The sequence below is a fragment of the Grammomys surdaster genome, unplaced genomic scaffold, assembly GCF_004785775.1.
Source record: "Grammomys surdaster isolate TR1022 unplaced genomic scaffold, NIH_TR_1.0 222, whole genome shotgun sequence".
NCBI lineage: Eukaryota > Metazoa > Chordata > Mammalia > Rodentia > Muridae > Grammomys > Grammomys surdaster.
In genome coordinates, this window is record NW_021604667.1 from 2,113,111 (window position 1) to 2,133,706 (window position 20,596).

Sequence of the window (20,596 nt, forward strand, 5' to 3'; positions counted from 1 at the left end):
ATCCTTCACCTAATTCAACCATAGGGGTCCCTAACTTCAGTCCAGTGGTTGTATGCAAGTATCTGCATATGTATGATTCAGTTGCTGGTAGAACCTCTCAGAGGACAGCTATGATAGACTCCTGTCTTCAGTCTCTTCTCCATTTTTGTACCTGCAGTTCTTTTAGACAGGAACAATTCTGGGTCAGTGTTTTTGACTGTGAGATGTCAACTCCATTCCTCCACTTGATGCCCTGTCTTTTTTGCTGGAGGTAGACACTGCATGTTCCCTCTTTCCACTGTAGGGCATTTCATCTAAGGTCCCTCCCTTAGAGTCCTGAGAGTCTCTCACTTCCCAAGTCTCTGGTACATTCTAGAGGTTCCCCATCTCCCACCCACCCCCGAGGTTGCATATTTTCATTCATTCTTCTGGTCCTCGGGCTTCTCTCCTGCCCCCCATATCTGTTTATGTGATTTTTATTAAACCATTTCACTTATATACATTCCAAATGTTGCCTCCCCTTCCCAGTCATCCCTCCCAGAGTTCTTCAACCCAGCTCCCCTCCTCTTTGCCTCTGAGAAGGTGCTCCCCCCTGCAACCCCTCACCCACACACCCCCACTCCACCTCCCAGCATCCCCCTTCCCTGGGACATTAAGTCTCCACAGGATTAGGTGTATCTTCTCCCACTGAGGCCAGATAAGGCTGTCCTTTGCTACCTATGTGCCTGTGCTGGGAGCAATCTTTTAATGTGTCTTTTATTTCTTCTCTCCTAAGGCCACAATACTCCCAGCCAGAGCCACTAGAACGTCCACACTGTCTGCTGTTCCACTGTGTCCTAAGTCAGGATCCGGTCTAGTTGAGTTTTCTCCGGAGAGAAGGTGCTTATTCTGAAGGTAGCCCACAGACATTTTCCTCATAACCATTGGCAGATGGCTATGGATTCCTTCTGTTCCCAGGAATGATGTCAGGACCGTGCCTTTTCCATCACTGGGAGCTAATCATGATAGTGACATTGGACATCATTATTAATAGGTGAAGAACATACGTAAAGAGAAGGGGAAAGTGGTTTGGGCCGAGTCATGCAGTGAACTCAAAAACAGCACGCTCCCAGCAACAACCCTTGCTGTGGCTTTCCTACCTGGCTGTGAGCTCCACAACCTTGCTCTGTTTTTGTACTTTGGACAATGGAGTCACTGGCCGTGGAAGCAGGTCTGAACTGTCTTGGTGATAAATAAAGAAAACCTTCCTCAGTTTAGTATTTTATGATCTTGCTTTGTTTCCTGCTTGGCAGGCTACCTTACCATCGAAAGTCTCAGTCCTTCAGTTTGCCCTCCATTCAAATGTAGCAAAGAACTCTTGATATCCCTGGGGTCCTTTGGGGATACCAAGTATGAAGTAGGGAAAGTAAGATCTGCCCCATCCTTTCCACAGGTGCACACTAGACCACATGGAATGTCACATTTGTCTGTGGAGTTTTAAAACTACAGATGCTTGGGCTAAGAGTGGGATGCAATGGCAGAGTACCTGCTGAACCTGTGTGAGGCTCTGGGTTCAGTCCTCAGCACCACAAAAAAAGTACCCTGGGGCTTGACCAACTCAACTTTGAATGTTACCCCTTTCTCAGGGAACCCAGCACCAATGTCAAGGGAGTCCCCTTTGAGTTGAGATGCAGCTGTTCACATCCTCTGCCACCTAGCCCACAGGCACCTTCTTTGTAAGATGGGAAATGCTGCCTTCTGTTGTTTTTGAGCACTCCCATGAACACACTGATCCCCTAGCCTTGACACTTCTTAGATACCGCCTGTTGTCTTCACCTAACTGCTTCAGAACTTTGCTTCTCATTTCTTCAGGGAGCTACTGGAGAGTAGGGAGTGTGTCTATCACATCCTTATATCAGTGCTCAAAAAAAGCCAGCTTCATTAGCACACAGCACATATTTGATGCACAATAGTTGAACTGATGGAAATCTTGTAGATGGGAAAGCTGACATAATTTCTTATTTGGACAGATGCTTTTTGTCTTTTGGAAGCAAAATGATCACATGGGAAAACTCACATAGAGAAAGAAGTCCTGGCTTCCAATCCTAGCTGTGTCCTGAATTCTCATTGTGGCCTGTAGTAAGACACCAGTGTTCTCTGGCACATACTTTCCTCATCTGTAAAACCTAAGTAAGCTTCATGTTAGTGCTAGACTTGGGCTATTCTGTGTAGCAATGGACAGTCTTTTACTCAAGTCAAGGTGTGAAGGTCTTTAAAGAGTTTAAATCGACCCTGGGTTCTGAAATGAGAAACTTGGCTAAAGTATGTGAGTTGGCCAAGCTCCTCTGCATTGTATGTGTGGAGGAGAATGTTGCTTACTTTTCACCCACATCCTTGACTTTGAACTCTTCCATCTCAGGAATGTCAAATATTCACTATCTACATACCTGCTCTCTTTACGAACAAACCAGGACAGAGGTACATTGCAGCTGGATTTCTGCTTGCCCCTCTGAATGTTTCCAGTCTGTACTAGGATTTTCATTTATGTGTAATAAAACCTGTTCAAGTAATATATTCTGAGGAGGATAGTTGTTGGTTCTTTTCTTTATGGGCTTCTAGTTTACTCAGTCAATACACAGACATGGGATACAAGATGTACTGCTATCCAAAAAGAAAACACTTGAGAGATAAGGGTTGCTTAACAAAAGCTCCAGTACCTGGAATACAGTCTGCTACATAGGCAATTCTCAATATAAATATCTGAAAATGGATGAAAATGCCCATGACTCTCAAACTTTTATTTTATAGAGAAATCTTTAATGAAATCATATCTCAAATGAGGTGGGTATGAAGCAGTCTTGGCTGAGGGGAGGAGCTAGGGGGTCTAGTTCCGCTTAGACTCCCCTCTGGGACCCAGGGAGGTTCTACTGAGCCCAACTGAAAACCTTTTCTTGTAACTGGTAAAAATGAGAAGTATTTCAATTTTTGTTCTCTCCCCAGTTCACTTTGGCTATGTGCAATCTTAATGAAACAGATAGAATAGGATCTTTCAGTGGGAATATTGGATAAGAAAAGAAAAGTTTGCCAACTGCCTCCACCTACCCTCACTCCAGGAATCCCCCAGTTATTACCGAGGGAGCTTGGAAGAGGTTATTTTGAGTAGGAGACTTCCACTTTGATTCACAAACATACATGAAACCTAGTGTTTGTTTAACTTACATAAAGAAGGAAAGAAAAACACAGTGGTAGTTTCCCCGGCATTTGGTAGAATGCTCTTTGGGTGTAGTCTACTACAGTGGCTCTTCTATGGAATCTGGTCTGGTCAGCAGCTAGCTAGGTACAACTGCCTTTTGCACCAGAGGCCCCTCTATTACCCTAATAATCAGAACCATTCCTAATCAAATTCATGGTCAGCATCCTGTACATGCAGGAGTCCAGAAGGGGCCTGGGAAGCACATCCTTCCCCATGCAGGCAGTTCTGTGACCCTCTGCTCAACCTGGCGGAAACCTTGTTTTCCCATCACCAATAGGTTACAGAGGGATAAATTCAAGGAGCTTACTAGACAGAGTGGTTTGAGAAGCAAGGCACATCCTCACCACTGCCTTTGGAAGATGATGATTTCGGATAATGTTTTAGAGATGTCAAAGGGATAAATGCTTTTAAATTAAGAGGTTTCATTGTTACCAGTATCATGGCCCTTTAAAATTAATCTTTCTATGCCCTACAGAGTGTCCTTCCTTATAGGTGTCAGAAGTGGTAGGCATAGAACTAGGGCTGGGAATTCCACTAGACAGCAGAGTAAACTAAGGAGTGAAATGAGTGTCCCAGCCCCAGATAGCAAACCACCAGAAACTGTAGCTTGGTCTCTATTGACTTTTCTCCACCTCCTGCATCTCCTGGTCAGTCTCCTGATGGGCTCCCTAGCTTCAGAATCATGATAGAAGATGGCCTTTGAGCCCTATGCTCCCCCGAAGCTGCTGCTGAAATCAGTCTTCAGTCCCAAGCATGCCCCATCTCCCCAAACCTGCCATGGAATATGGAATAGTTATTTGAGATTCAGTAGTTAACACCTGAAATCTGGTTTTAGGATCAAAAACACTCAAGGTTAGGGCTGAAGGAAACTTTAGGACCCCAAGGCTTTGTCCAGCATCTATCTGACAGCAAATCATGGCAAAGCCAAAACTACACCAAATTTTCCTGTGTTGTTTTCCTGTCTTCCTGATTGGATCTTGAGCCTAGTTTCTTTTCTTGCTCTTTCTAGTCTATGAACTGCCTCCCGTCTCTACTCAGTGTCCTGTTTGACAAGAAGGGGAATGCTATGAAGTGTGCTGCACATTATCTACACTTATTCCCCGGGATCTTGGTGTTTGTTGGTTTAAGACTGGATTAAGGACCTCAATGCTGGGAAAGAGTCTATCATCCCAGCTCTGAAACAAGACTTAATCCCAGCTAAAACCATCCCAGACATTTGTTTAGAAGTGAAAATAACAGGTTTAGATGATATTGCCCAAGACCCCCCAGCTGAATGGCCACAGCAGGAGGCAACTTGGTGGCCTTCTGCTTGGAATCTTAATGTGAGCACTCTCCAGGACCTGTAGGCGCGGGAGGGAGGGGGAAGACAATTGAGAGCAAGCCTGACTGAACTCAGCCTTCCTTCTTGGAGCAGTGTCTGTCCTGAAGTGGGGTATCCCGGAACCCTGCCTGTTCATTTTGTTCATAGCTCTTGTCTAAAATGCAAAGGCCAGCAGTAAACAAACCCCTGTGTAGTTTGTGACCAGTCTGACAATTTTTAAGGGTGCCTAGTTGAGAACTACCCGGCCCCGGCACAAGCCAACAACTTGTGTTCAACCTAGCGCAAGGGTGCAAACCCTAAGGTGAGGGAGGCACCGCTGGCAGAAGTCAGCTCTTGTGAACCTGGAAGCTATTTGGCAGCTGAACTGTGACTGAATTCTGACTTTTTTTTCTGGATTTGCTTTGTCTTGGGCCTGTATCTTCCCTCTGCTACTCTCTCACGCCCCCGAGTGTACAGCAAATTCAGCTTTCAAGGTGGTGCCCATCTGGTCTCTGGGTCCTGGAGTCAGTGAATCTCCAGCGGGGTGCCCGCCGCTCGCCCCAGCAATGGTCCCTGAGTTAGGGGGAAAAAGAGGAAAGCCAGAGGGCGCCTCTCTGGGGTCCTAGTGAGCAATCCTTGCTGCCCAGCACGAACTGCCTAACTTCTTTTATCCGCTGCACCCTTTGCTCTGGATTCGCTGCCTCAGTAAGAAACAAAGAGCTCTCCCGAAACTGCCCTAAGTTTCTTTTGGGGGAATCCCCCAGGAAACCCAGGAGCTTCAGTAGGGGCACTTAGAACTCTTCTAGGGAACAAATGAGAGCTTCTTGGGTGTCCCTCGGTGCCTTTGCTGACAGCAGCCATCGCCCCCTGGAGGGGAGCCTGGCATTCCAGCAACTTCTGTGACTGGAGCCCATAGGGACCAGGAACCGGCTTCTCGGGCGGGGGACACCAGCAAGCGGCTGGCAGAGCGGACCTGTTTGCAGACTACTTTTGAGGTGGGATGGCAAAGAGTTTAGAGACGGAAAAGCGTGGAAGAAGAGGTTGTGTACCTCTCCCCAGTCCAGAAAGGACCCAAAGTCGCGAGTGAGAAAGAAAGAGTAAATGCAAACAACCTCAAAAAAGAAGCCAAGAAAAGCCAAGCCAAAAGAAGCAAGCGCAAAGCTGTTACAAAACTGTCTGGTTTTGTAACAATTTCCTCGCTGCCGGCCAATGAGCAGCGTGGTGGGAGTCACGTGGTTGCGTTTTATATAACGCTTCGCTGAGACAAGACAGTTATTAGGCAGCGCGGGGCAGCCGGCATGGAGCTCGGGAGGCGAGGCAGACTCGCGCGCGCGGCGATCCCGCCTTCTCGTCGGCGCAGCCCGCTCCCAGCCGCCGCTCTCTCCTGCTAGTTCCCTGTTCCTAGACGCCTCTCCTCACTTCAACCTCCGCAGTTCCTTCTCTCCATGGATTCCCTTCAGACCGCACAGATGGTGAGCTTGCCCGCCGAGCTCGGCAGCAACAACTTGGAGCTGGCGGAGCCGGAGGAGCCGGCGGCATCGGTGGCCGCAGGAGAGTCAGCCGCCCACCCGGAGGAGGTGACACCCGAGGGCTCCCAAGCTCCCGCGGCTCAAGAGCCAGAGCAAAGCCAGCCTCTGGCGGCCTCGACGCCGCTGGAGTGCAAAGTCCTGCTCACGCAGGCGGATGCCTTAGCATCTGGGGGGCACCTTCGGGAAGCCCTCGAGGTGTACCGACAGCTCTCCGAGAGGCAGCAGCTCGTGGCGGAGCAGCTGGAGCAGCTAGTGCGCTGCCTGGCCGACAGTGTCCCGCAAGAGGAGCTGATGGCGCCAGCTTCTTCAGACCCGAGCGCCACTTCGAGCTGCTGCGCGGCGGCACTGAAAGAGGCAGGGGAGGCCGCGGCCGTGGCCCCCGAGGTATGGGATGGCTTTAAGTGCAGGAAGTGTCACGGGTTTCTCTCCGACCCGGTGTCCCTGTGGTGCGGCCACACCTTTTGTAAACTGTGCCTGGAGCGCGGGCGGGCCGCCGATCGGCGCTGCACCCTGTGCGGGGTCAAGCTCTCCGCACTCATGGTGGCCAGTGGGAGGGCGCGCGGGCCGCGGCGCTCGGGGTCGCAGGCGCCACTGCAACTGCGAGTCAACGTGGTACTCAGCGGCCTCCTGGGCAAGTTGTTCCCGGGCCCCGCGCGGGCGTCGCAACTCCGGCATGAGGGCAACCGGCTGTACCGCGAGCGCCAGGTGGAGGCAGCTCTGCTCAAGTACAACGAGGCTGTGCGTCTAGGTGAGTCCCCCTGCGCTGCCACCTGGGCCACACGGGCTTGCTCGCCACGCGAGGGGGCGGGGGAGCGATTCCCGCTGGGAGGCGGGGGCGGGGGGATAGACGGGACAGACTTGGTTTCGCGCGCGCGGGGTTGGGGGTGGGGTGGCGAGGGAAGAGCCGGTGGCCCACGAGGAGTAGGGAGGGGGCACTGCTCGGAGTTTGTCTTTGCTACTTTAGTGTTTTTTTTTTTAAGCTGTGTCTCAATCTTCTGATTGGTTCTATCGCTTGCTTTTATTTTTCTCGTGCTCTTTTCGTCTCTCCTGCTTACTTTTCTGCTCCTTTACCTCCTGGTTCCAGTTTCTATCTAGTTCATCCCGTTCCTTTTTGCGCATTTTTTTCTCAGTTTTGTCATTGTTTCGGTCTTGCTCAGTGTCACCGTCTCTATTTCTCTGTCTTTCCTGGACACTTTGGAGCTCGCCCATACACCTGCCGGCACCTTCCCCGTCAGCAGAGGAACTTGGCACTATTTTCCAAACTCCCGCGCGGTCCTCCTGGCTTTTACCAGCCGGAGGTGGAGTGCCGGCGCCCGAGTCCGCGACACCCGCCTCTGGGAGTTCTCCCTTCCGGGGCCGAGGCTCCCTGTGGGGTGGGTCCCGCCTGGAATTAGGTCAGGAGAGCACTGGTTGCATAAGGACCTCGAGCCGCCCGGGCCGGCGGCCCCTCCCCCGCGAGGGCGGGCGGGCGGGCAAGCGGGCGGGCAGGCGGGGATTGTGTAACGCTGAGGTAACTGAAGTGGGCCACGCTCGCCTCAGAAACCATCCCGCGAGCTTGTGCGGGGGGGCGGAGGGGGGGCTCGCTCCCCGCTGCCCTGTGACTCATTGTCACCGTTTCCTATCACAGGATTCCTTGGCTGAAATAGACGCATTTGCCCCGCCCCCTCCACCCGCCGCAGTTAGCCGGTGCCCTGACATCAAACCCTTTGACCCCTCTAACCCAATGGATGGCAGAACAAGGCAACGGCTGGGGATCCCCCCATAAGGAAACAAGGGGTTGATTACAAAGGGAGCATGCTTCTGTCTAACCTACTCCAAGAGTTGCCTGAGAGGGTCCACTTTGTAGCTTCAAGGGCAACCCAGGCAGTCCCACATCTCTGCTTGATTGGAGTACCAGACTTCTCCCAGGGACCTGTTTGCTCCTCCTGCCTCCTCCCACTCCAACCCAGGAAGTGGCCTTGGAAGCACGGAGTGGTGCCAGCCAGCACCTCTGCAGGCAGTCAGGGCACAGTGTCCAACTGAGCATGCTGGTGTGGAGGCAGTTGGCTAAAGCAGAAGGGGCTGTGGGATCCTAGGGCCTCCTGGGCCATCTCTGATGGATGGAGGAAGAATGAGATGGAGTCTCCCCACTTTTCAGTCCCACCCAAGCCAGCAACAGGTAATGCAGAAGGGAGCAAAACCACTGGCTGTGATAACTGAGGAACACAGCTGTCCTTGTAACTCATACCCTGCCCGTGCGAAAACAAAGCAGGTTGTGAGCTGCCAATGGGCCAGTGGGTGTGTGTTTCAGAAAAGTGCTAGAGAATATTGTAAACTCTATGCTAAAATCAAGAGCAAGTAATGGGCACCCAGGTCACCTCAGAACATACATATTCCTGAGGGATGGCATAGAGGCAGACACCAAAACCTGTTTCTGGCAGCAGAAATAGGTAGAGGCCACTTATGTATGGAATTCTAAGAGAGGCTGAATACTTTCATCCATTTCCCAAGGGCCAGACAGGAAAGCCCCTTCCCACCTTCCTCTCTATTGCTGCTATCACTTCCCCAGGAAGGATCATTCCTGTACCTTTATTAATAATCTCCTTGGAGCAGTCTGGGTTAAAAAAAAAAGTCAATACCACCTTCACCATTCTAAGGGGAAATGGGCCCCTTCCACAGACTATATTTATCCTGAAACTGGCTAATGTTCTATTATTCTAAATGCTATACCCACACTCAGTAAAAGGAACTTTCTTTCCTCCACCCAAGCCTCAAAACTTTTAACATCAACCAGCCGTGTGACTTATCACTTCACCTCATTGGCTTTAGTTTTCCTATCTGAAGAATGGGTGAGTTGAAGACCTACTCAGGCCTGGACTCTAGTGATTCAGTGATGGTGAGAGTAAGACTCCTAAAAGTTGTGTCGAGGGGGTGTTTTCTTATTTGGCCATCACTAGGAGGATGGACCTTGTAAATGCATAACTGTTTCCTCCAGGAAAGGTTCATAAGCCAGGGAGAGAGGGAAGTATTGTTATGCTGGAGGTATTGTTATGCTACAGGTCATCCCGACAACGAGAAGACTAATATGGACTTGGCTTGGTTGGGGTCAAGGTAGGGGTCCCAACTGGCTGCCTTTCTCTCTCTTCCCAGGCCTTATTCTTTTTGGACGGTGGCTCATTCAGGTGCCAGGTTGTTGGGCGCTAGCAGTGTGCATCTGCAGAGCAGTGCCAGGGTTTCCTCTAGGTGAAAATTTCTAATATATCGTGAACACTACACCTCTTAGGAACTGCTTGAAAAAAGAGGGCAACACTACTGCTTTGCATGGATAAGCTATGGTGTTAGTCAGGACAATATTAGGATTAGAAATGACACTTAACTCATTGGGTCCAGTAGAAAGAGCTTAGATAACTTTTCTTTCCTCGAGATCCATCCTCATGCAGGGCTTATCATGTGCTTATGCTGGAGGCCATTAATCAGGGCTTTTTTTTTTCTCCTTTTGGCAGCTCCAAATGACCATTTGCTTTATAGCAATCGGTCCCAAATTTATTTCACCTTGGAGTCTCATGAGGATGCACTGCATGATGCAGAAATAGCATGTAAACTACGGCCAATGGGTTTTAAGGTGAGTGTGGGACAGGAGGGATGGAAAGGGGCCATGCTGTAGCCAGAGACTGGTAAGAAGGGCTGTCTCCCTGGGGCAGGAGATGCTAGAGCTTCAGCAATGAAGAGAGGAGAGAACTTGCTAATGAGCTTGACAGTGCCGGGCATCCCTTGATGAAGGGAGGTCTAAGTCTGCAAAGGATCTCAATAAATCTACATTCGGTTGGTAACCTTCAAGATCGACTTGTCCTTATATATATTTTTTCAAATATGGAATCAGTAGCACAACCTGACTTCATGTCTCAGCTCTGCTACTTTTCTTAACTGTACAGCCTTGGGAAGATTGCTTAATTTCTCTGTGTCTGATGCCCTCACTTATAACATGCTTGTATCCAAAGCACTTTCGAAATAGGGCTGTTGTGGAGATTGTATAAGGTCGTGTAGGAGAGATGCTTGGAATAATGCATGTAGCGTTATAGAAGCATCTGCTACCACCACCACCATCATCGCTCGTAATTTTCTGGGGATAATAGGGAGAGGAGTATAAGAAAGATATTCCTACTCAGGTCCTTTGGGATAACTACTGATAGCCAGGCTTTTTGAGAGCTCAAACAGCTTTTGGGTTTTTTAAAAGAGATTTTCATATTTTCACAATGGCTTGGCCATTTTGAATCATTAATACAGTCATTTGACATGCCAGTATATCCCCCCAAAGATCTAGGTCACATGGGAGAGGTGAGAAGAAAGACAGGATAGACACAAGACAGGGGATACCCAAATACAAAGCATCACTTTCTATGTTTCTGCATGGCCTCGGGACCAATCTCCTCCACATGTCCATATTCTGTTTAGTAGATTAGAATTGGGTCTGGGCCTCAATCTTTGCAAAGTGTGACCATGGGGAAGTGGCTACATTCTCTGAAACTCAAGCACTCTTACTTGTTAAATGATGCTGTTGCTTTCTGCCATGATTGTTTCACAGGTATGTATAAGGATCAACAGTGAGAATGGCAACTTGAACATTCTGCAAACTCTATTACAGGATCTTGTACAACCCAAGGGTAGGAAAAGCAGTGTCTCCAAGACCAGGGCTATTGTGACTATCTGAATCACATGGGGACAGATGTCCTCTGAATCCAGAATGTTCTGATGGTAGCGAGACCATGGATTAGGCAATCCCTCCAATAATCTCCAGGCAACCTCCCTGTCTGTCTAATTAAACACACTCTGCAGCAACTTACATGCAAAAATCACACTGTATAGTGTAAATACTGTAAAACTGTTTACAACAGTTTAGTTCAGAAGTTGGTGCCTAGTGATTTGGTGTTAAACCTATGTAAATATTGAATAATCAAAAGTTTTACATATTTAGGAACTTCTGATAAGGCCTTGTGAAGTTGAGTGTGGTGGCATGACCCTGCATTGGGATTCCAGGGGAATCATGGTTGAGCTCAGCCTGGACTATTACAGTGAGCCCTTCTAGGGGGAAAACCACATGTGGACTGGTAAACTTTGTCTATAATATTAGAGCGAATCTCACTGGTATTTCATGAGAGAGTTATCATGGAGGTGATTGTCCAGTGTATTCTCTTTCCCAAGAAACATATTTACAGCTTAATACAAGTCACCAATACCTTAAGTTGCCACGGAGATGGGCTAACATGTGAGTTAGGTAGCTGTCTGTTTTGGGATAAGAGGGACTTGCAGACATTTCCACTGGAAAATCAAATCTAGATACCATGATGGGAAGAGCACTGAGAATTATGTTCTAGACACAGTGAGAAAAGGGATTTCCACAGTGAAAGAGGAATTGGAGCAAGTACTTGGCAGGGGTGTCATTTCCCTATAATTGGGGGTAAAGGGAAAGGGAGCATTCAGAGAACTCTGCTGTCTTGGGTGCTGAAAGCTTCTAATGCATATACACCCACACTCTGAGTTTTGTATTTCCCACCCTTTCTATATGAGATACCATAAGGGAACAAGTCCAGTAGGCAGCCCAATTCCATCTAGGGCTTAATGACATCACCACACCTCGCTGGTCGTATAGGTGTCAGTGGAGTAAGCTGGCCACCCTGAGAAAGTGAAGTGTGTGAGTTGTTACTCTGTTGATTACTGGGACCTCAGAGGCCGTTAGGACTTAGCCCGTATAGCTGCTCTGGAGCATAGTGCTAGCCTTTCTCCCGAAGGCCACTGTTGGCTGGAGCAACAAGGGAGTGGAACAGCCAAGATTAGGCTCTAGAAAGAAATGAGGGTGTGGAAAGAGGACCCCAAGAGGTTTGTGGCTGTGGCTCCTAGCCAGATCCTGACACCATACAGACACATATTAGAAGAGGAGGCAGAGAAAATGCTGGCCAAGTGAAACCTAGGCCTTTTCATTCCTATTAGGCACAAAGAGAAGGCCACCCTTTATGCTCTTTTCTCTTCCTTGCCCCTCACAGGATGCTGCTTAGGCCCGTCTAAGGAGTTTAGCCCATCAGCACTTTGATTTGTATCTGAAGGCCACAAAACTTCCCAATACATGTAAAATGTGCAGCAAGAGAGAAAAAGACAGCTAAGTTTCTATAAGCAAAATCATTGGCTCAATCACTGGTCGGCCTTCTGGAAAGTGGTCTGCCTTTGTAGGAAAAGTCCTTTAGAAGTCCTGGGACCACAATTTTAGTTCTAGGTTGCTTCTAGTGACCTTTGAAATCTTGAAGGATCCATGATCTTTCTCTCGGGCTTCTGTAGAAATGGTTGGCTCACTCAAGCCGTGACTGTCTTTACAGACCAGTGCAAAAGAGAGGCAAGTCATCTCTGGATGAACTTCGAAAACTGAGCTACTACAGTCTGTAGTCAAATGGAGGCTCTGGCATGTTTGTGATCCTCATATAGTTGTGGGGTGGAGTGAAGGCAGTAAACATAGTAGCTAAGAATGTGGGCTTGGTATATTGTCAGTCCCAGGTTTCAGCTCTGACTTCCCAGCTTCCCAGTTCTCTCTCTGGATCTCCCTTTGGTTGTCTTTTAAATGAGATTTTAAATAGTTTACCATTATCTTTTGACAAGACAATGACTGGTCAGTAAGTACTCAGCGATTGCTGTTAATCGTTGCTATATGAAGAAGGGGAATAAGATGTGACTGACTGCTACTGTTTTCTTCCAGGCACACTTCAGAAAAGCACAAGCTTTAGCCACTCTAGGCAAGGTGAAAGAAGCACTCAGAGAATTTCTCTACTGTGTATCCCTTGACGGAAAGAACAAGAGAGCTAGATCTGAAGCTCAAAGGGTGAGTTGAGTGACCTAGGGTTAGCTGCCTAGTAGACCCCCATCACGCTGTCTTCTTTAGGGAGAAGGATGAAGATGCTACCCTCCTCGGTATTTGTGGTCCTGAATGGGTGCTTCTCTGGGTTTAAGGGGCATGAGAGAGATGCCAACTGATAGCCCAGAAGCCCCGTCCTTCTGGTATGTACTCTCAAATTAGCAGGTCCTGCTCTTTTTTTGTAGGAGTCAGTAATGAATGCTTTAACTTAGAATCAATGGGATATAAAACAAAACTAAACCAAGTAAGCTAATCTTGGAATGAAGGCTCACTGAAGAGTCTGGATGAGGGCCAGAAAGTGGGAGCTGCTTGCAACTGTATAACTTTTCTTTGGCTGAATCGCACGTTTCACTAGCCACACATGGAGGGCAACTCCTGGGAAGGGTCACTGGTGGTCTCCATGTTGCTTGCCACATACAGAATTCAAACTTTCACCTCTTCTGCTAGAAAACTAAACCTACTGTCTCACAAATGCAAGTCAGAGACCATTATGTAAGAATCTAATTAGTCCTTCCAACTCTTCAGTTCCAGGAGATTGTGATTGTAAAACAAATATCATGAGAAATACCAAGAACCTGATTGAAGGGTCAAGCATCCTCATTGGATGGGCTTTGACTTTTATTGCTTTTTGTACATTTATTCTGCTGGTGTCTGAATAATTGGCCTGGAAGTTGGATGCTGATGCTTAGTGATGGTTTTTGGTTTCCTATCCCTTTACACTATTCAACACCAGGCCACAATCCCTTCTATCCACCACCCCCCATGTAATGCTTTGTCAGGGAGGGGTGGAGGAAAAGTGGGCAAGAGACAGGATTGGTCTCTGAAGACTCTAGAAAGGAATATTTAGCAAAACTAATAAAGATGGCAGAGGCTAGACTCTGGATTTTCTGACTCTGGCAGGAAATTTCCTGTCTAGAAAAATCATTTAACCTGATTTGTGTGGGGGGGGTGGGGGTGGGAGGTAATGTTTTATTAAAAGGGGTATGAATCAAGCACTATTATTAGCAGTGTATGGACCTTTCCTAAAACTTAAGTGTAGTCAGTGCACAGCATAACATTAGCTGAGCATTGCCTATGTGCCAGCCACTTGTTTGAAGGTTCCACTTAGTTCCCATACCTCACTGTTGTTTCTCTAGGTGAAATCTGAGGCTCAGTGACTTTCTTGAGGTCACCTGCTTCTTTGCTTTGATTTTGCCCTCAGGTGGCCCAAGAGGTTCTCGTATCATCAGTTGAACTAACCTCTCTCCAGTTTGCTTTTATACATAGGCTGTTGTCGTTTCTATACCTGCCTGATGAAAGGCAAGGCATTGTGTGAAACTCTGGAGACCCAAGGAAGCCTAAGTGCCTTTTGGAACATACAAGCTTGTGTTGGTTAAGATGAATGCCAGAAAATACAAGTGAATATATGCTTACAAGAAGTATTACAATATTCTGAAATTACTGTAAGAATTTGGAGGCATATTTCTGCTGAATGTGATGGAGCTATATCAGTCATTTAAGCACACTGAGAGGCTTTAACTGTGTGTATTCACTGGATTATTCTAGTTTTAGGGCTAAACATTTGAAAAATAGTCCAGATGCACTGAGTATTAATAAGCTTCCTCATAACCCACAGCCCTATGGTTTATTTTAAACTACAGATTCTCTTTCTTAACCCAGTTGGGTCTTTCTATGACTGAATTTACAGCAGAATCGACTTTCATTCATATGGAATGATTATCCTCACTGAAAGTTGACCCTATCTTTTATTTTCCAAAGATATTGAGAAGGCCTACAGAGAGATCTTAGGCAGTAAAGCTAAGAAGGGAACTACTATATTATTCCTGCCTTGTTTCCTTTAATTTTGTCTCCTGGCCTCCTTTTCTGTCTTTTCGACCTTATACTTGAGTGTTATATGGCCCCCTCCGGGGATACTGTCTCAGAAGTGGATATATCATTTTTGATCCTTGAATAGTATCTCTGATAATCAAGTTCAATTCCTGGGGAATGGTGTGCACTAAAAGATTATATGTCTGACCCTGGGCACTAGGTGTGTCTTCCAACTTTTGTTAATTTATATCTGGAAAGTAGGCTTTTTAGCACTGCAAAGGAACATAAACATCTCACTGAAGATTTGAGGCACTTGAGTGCTAGGTTTCTTCTTTATCCCTTGAATGCAAAAATGCCAGCATTGTTTCCATGATTGTGTTGTATATTTATTAGGCACTTATTGGTGGCTGGAGAGAAAGACTTACTCTGTGACACACTTCCAGTGCAAAGTAAGATGGTATAGTTTAAGGTTTGGTATTCTCTTCTATAGAGAACATGAAAGGGCAGATGAGATCAGAGAGATGGGAGTATTGGGGCAAGGTGGCACTTGAGCAGAACTTTGAATACTGAGTAGGACTTGGATTCGTGGAAAGTGCTGATAGATACAGGAAAGAACATCATGAAGACACCTCGGAGGACAAGTAGAAGAGTAAATCAAACATTGAGTTTGGTGTTCTTTCAAAGTCTCTTGATAAATTAACACTCCTGACTATGTAGACTGAACAACAGTATGGGGCATTCTTTAGTGGGTCTCTAAATATGGCGAGGTCTCCTAAGAGGTTTTGGAAGCCCAGTGATCTGCCTTCTTTCTTGGTGTTTTACACACACACACACACACACACACACACACACACACAGAGGGGGATGTATGCATGTATATATAGATACATACATACATATATACATACATACATACTTACCTAGAATCCCTAACCCTTGATGGTATAATAGTGCAACCTGCACCCAAATGCTTATCTCTGACTCCTAGACCATTTTTGTTCTTCTCTCTTCTTCTTTGCCAGTGTATCTAATTGCAAGGAAACCTGCCTGCCCCTAGGGGCTTGAACTTAAAACCTGACATTTTCTGCAGAGATGACCAGGATGAGGAAGAGGCTGGAAGGGGAGAGGAAGTTTGAGCTCTGCTTTCTTAACACTTTACTACTCAGGTCCCTAACTCTGAAGGGATTAAAGGTCCAGGGGTGACAATGTGAATGAGGAGAGCAAGATGGATAAGTAGAAAAGCAGCAGCAAACAGTGTAGACTGGTTGACTTCTCAGCCCATTGAGTTGTTATGGATTTGAGTCTCCATTCTTCCACTGAGAAGTCCTAGTTTGCTTTTCCTTTGCTGTTTACCAAAAGCAACTTGAGAAACAGAGTTTGTTTTCCTTACACATCCCAGGTCACAGTCACTGATTGAAGTCAGAGCAGGAACCTGGAGACAGGAACTCAAGCAGAGGAATCCGCTTACTGGCTTGTGTCTCAGCATCACATTCACTCACCTTTCTTGTACACACTGGCACCACCTGCCCAGGGTTGGCACCACCCACACTGTGCTGGTACTTCCTAGATTAATCATTAATCCAGAAAATACCCAAACATACTTGCCTACAGGCCAATCTGATACAGACATTTTCTTATGTACCCTCTTCCCAGGATGACCTAGTTTCACACACACACACACACACACACACACACACACACACACACACACACACCTTAACCCGTACATGAGGTATCTATCTATTCTGACTTCACCTCTATGTTTCCTTCAATTAGGATAGATTTTAAAGCCCCATTGCAGATTTTTGCAGAATGGTGGCACTATAGAGCTGGCTCTGAACCTTGGCTAAGTAACAAAGACACCTGACATGCCTTCTCAAAACCCAGAGATTCTTGGCTCATACTTCAGACCTGAGGAGATTGGAGCTGGACCCAGGGACCTGACATTTTCATAAGCTCCTAGGTGATTCTTTTTTAAAAAGATGTATTTTACTTTTTAAATCTGTGTATGTGTTTGAGTCTGTGTGTTGGGTGTTTGTACATGAGTACTGGTGCCTCTGGATGCCAGAGGTGTCAGATATACTGGAGCTGGAATGACAGGTGGTTGTGAGACACCCTACATGTGTGCTGAGAATCAGACTCGACTCCTCTGCAAGAACAGTATGTGCTCTTAATGACTAAGCAATCTTTCTTTTCCCCCTGTTCTTAAATGAGTCTGTGTGTTTATGCAACAACCTCTCCTTAGTGTGTCTAGGGACATGGCTCCAAGGCTTCCTCATTCGAGTTTTGCCTTGCAAGCTGTGCTCTCTGGTTCCCCATCCCTCCCCCTGCACCTTAGTCTAGCACCTGTAGAAACTTGAGTAGTGAAGTCTTCTGTTTTATGTCACAGCTTCTCTTTAGTTTCTTTTCACCATCAGTCCCGGGGGAGTCTCAGGAACATTCTCCCGATATCCTGAAGCTGTTGGCACCTCACCCTAGATTAAAGGAACACGTAGAGTCAATGGCTACTGAAGGCACCAGCCATAATCTACCAAAGTTGTCACAGGTAAAACTCAACTCACCCAGCTCGCTCATGATGCTTCGTTTGGCTCTTTTGTGGGCACACGAGAAGTGAGCCCTACCTCTCCTACTTTGGTTCCTGAGGGAAAAAGAAAGATGGAGTTGATAATGGCTGTGTCCTTTGCTTAAAACTACAACTGGGAATTTCAGGCATGGTCCAAAAGTTTATGAATTTATTGTATTTGTAGTCTTGGTCAGATTCAGAAAATAGAGAAATTTGATAGAAGTATAAAGAGATTGGCCCACTTCCCCTAAAACCCTATAACTGGGGTGTGCTTATTGGCTTTGTCTTGGTCCAATCCAGAAAATAGATTTGATAGAACTATAAAGAGATTGGCCTACTTCTCCTGAAACCCTATAACTGGGGCTTAAGCTGTGGGGCAGATGCTGATGGCCTTTGAGTACCAGTGAGATCCTTGTGCAAGGCTGACTCCATTTGGGAACCAAATGGAGAGAATTTCTTGCTCTTGCACTATATCTTACACATAAGTAGGCTTCTCATGCACATCTATAGCAAAGAAGAAGCACAATAGCTGAGTTGAGAAGGAAGACAAGAATTAGTGGTTGTCTTTGAAAACAAAGGAACAGAAACAAAGGAACAGAGGGATGGGCTTCAGGTGCTGGCCTTTCTAGCACAGGGTAAGTGGGCAGAAGTTGGGGTTCAGAAGACCAGACTTGATGCAAGATTTGACACTGAATACCTGGGCACCTTTGGGGAGCAGTTTCTTCTCCATTTGTGCCTGAAGTTCCTCACTTGTATATAAGCCCTGGATGCTCACATCTTCCCAGTTTCTGTCCCTGCTCTAGAGAAGGAATAAAATGCAAGGTACCTGACTTTTCTTGCTGATGGCAGAACTTGGACTATCTCCTGAAATCAGAGAGCCCCCAGTGGTCATTAGTACACGACTAAGACACTAGGCCAGAGGACCTGGAGTGGGGACTTCTACTTGCAACTCAGTCTGAAATGAAGGAAATAGAACCTCTGCCTTTCCACTGTGAGCAGGCCAGGCAACAGCGAGTGCATTTCCACCAATACTTTGCTTTGCAAGGCCTTGTGCTGTGCGGACAGTACTCTGGACTCATGGAAAGTCAAATTGTAGTATTGAGGGCTTTTTTAGTACTTGAAACCCCATGAACACTCAGGGATACAGACTGAGAAAACCCACATCCTTTCCTCTGCTCTTTGTTGTTCCCTCTCACCTGTGTCCACTATCATTTTTTGTCAAGGATTAGAGGGGAAAAACAAAAGTGAGCCTTTTGCTGTCAAATATGGATATAGATTATAGAGAGGTTCTCCAGAGCAATGGGAATAAGCACATTTTCAGAATTATTTCAAGTTGCATTTCCAAATCTCCTTTTCCTAGACAAAATTCTGTAAAAGACTAGAGATAAGCTATTAGGCCAAATTATTTTTTGTCTTCTCTTCAGACTTTTCACACAAAATTGAGTCAACAGACTAAATTGTCTTCTATGAATATAACATAGCTCTGGAGCATGACTTGCTTTAGCAGGTCTGTAGAGAGCTGGCCTAATGTCCTTTGAAAAAGTGTCTATGAATGACAGTCAGGGTGAGGGGAAGTAACCAGTAACAGGATATACCCTCACTGAATGCTTTGCTTTCCTTACAGACCACTGGGGAATGCTTTGGCTAGAAGGGAAAAGTGAGGCTTCCCTTGTAGTTCCCCCTTCACCTCTGCTGGGAACTTTTCCTCCCATGTGCCTGTTGTCCTTGTGTAGAGAAGTCCCCCTAATTCTACTTAAGCTAGGCATGTCTTTGACATAGATTAGATGTCACCAATAAACCTCAAAACTGTCCCTCTGTTGAACTGTGTAGTCACTGCGTGTTCAGGAGTGAGGATCAGGACTATGTTTCTTTCTCTTTGTCGCCTCGGTAAGACTATTGGAGGACCAGTATTGGTCCCAAGTAGCTTCTGATCTCTGGATTTTGCTTCACCTAGGAGAATCTGGAGCTTCCCCATTGTTCTAATCAGGAGGGAGCAGCAGCGGTGGGGGAAGAGAACAGCAGCCTAGCAAACTCAGCTCAAGGAAAGGTGAGTAGTAAAGAAGACAGAGAGAAAAATCAGGAAGGAGAGGACCAAGATGTTCCCACCATCAGGACTGGCAAATGCCAGGAAAAGAAGAGGAATCATTGTCAAATTGAAAGCCAAGAAGACACAGAATTGCCTAATAAAGTCCCCAAACAAGGTACTAATTCTTCCCAGGGATAAAGTATTGTAATACAGGTGACTGGGTTCACTGACATGTGTAGATATCCTCTCTGGGGGTTCCTCTAGCTCAGAGTGTATGGTCTAGCTCTGGCACTTACCAACTGTGAAACCCCAGGGGTTGCTGTGAAGATTCTTTGAGAGTGTACATGATAACTATCATACCGAAAGAGCTATGTGATATAGTGTGATATAGATCTGATGTAGTGTGATATAGATTATCCATAGTCTGGACATCTGGTCAAACACTTGATCAAGTGATGACATCCCATGCTATCCATCACGTCACTTTCCTCCAGGACAACCACTTCCTGCCCTCATCCCTGTTCTGGGAATATAAGATGACAGGGGTGTGTTCAGATCTCATTAGGTTGTGCCCTGAGAAGCAGCAGCTACAGCTTCATATCTTTCTAAGAGAGGTTGGCAGTGCCAAGACTCGTCTCAGCTTTGAAGACCTGGCTCAGTCCATGGATTTGCCATTGCTGCTGCTGCTGCTGCTGAGGTGCCTACTGAATTCGAATGAACTCAGCTAGGAGCTCCTAGACTTGAACTTCTCTGTCTATGGGGCCTGCTAAAATGCTGCTGGGAGCACACTTCAGGGAACCCCATTGGCAATTGCTCAAGCAGCCACTAAATTAAACTCTGGGGGAGTTTGAGATTGAAAACCAGAAAGACATTTCTTTTTTCCTCAGAAGTACTGTCTGTAAAAAACCAAGTTGCTCCATCCCTGACTTACTGTTTCCTAAATCACAGATCTTCCTGTTAACCAGGGGGCCAAACCAGATCTCAGTATCCCACTTGGATCTTTTGATGCATCTGACCTTGAATGCTCACTGTGTATGAGGTATGTGATGCTCTAAGTATACATTCAAATGCACGAATTCACTGAAGCAATATGTAAAGTGTGTGTATGTATGGGTGGATGTGTTTCTAAGATAGAAGTATACAGCTTGTATTAGATTCTCAAATGTGCTGATTTTCTCCCAAAGCATTAAGAAGGAGTAACTTAGATACTTGAACAAAGCACTTTGAGAGCACTTATTCAGTTACCTGTCATATGTATTTATATTCTGAATGACTTTTTTGTCA

General features: G+C 46.5%; 1 protein-coding gene across 2 annotated transcripts in view; it reads left to right on the plus strand.

Moving 5' to 3' along the window:
* The first annotated feature begins 5,810 nt into the window (after nucleotides 1-5,810).
* Lonrf3 (LON peptidase N-terminal domain and ring finger 3) overlaps nucleotides 5,811-20,596 on the plus strand; it is a 32,533-nt gene continuing 17,747 nt past the window's right edge. The window contains exons 1-6 of one of the 2 annotated variants that reach the window (XM_028773143.1): nucleotides 5,811-6,788; nucleotides 9,523-9,641; nucleotides 12,759-12,881; nucleotides 17,113-17,268; nucleotides 19,241-19,487; nucleotides 20,261-20,351. In XM_028773143.1, coding sequence (XP_028628976.1) covers nucleotides 5,957-6,788; nucleotides 9,523-9,641; nucleotides 12,759-12,881; nucleotides 17,113-17,268; nucleotides 19,241-19,487; nucleotides 20,261-20,351 — 1,568 coding nt within the window. In that variant the 5' untranslated portion in view covers nucleotides 5,811-5,956. The remainder of the gene's footprint in view (nucleotides 6,789-9,522; nucleotides 9,642-12,758; nucleotides 12,882-17,112; nucleotides 17,269-19,240; nucleotides 19,488-20,260; nucleotides 20,352-20,596) is intronic. The other variant, XM_028773144.1, reaches the window with a different exon arrangement.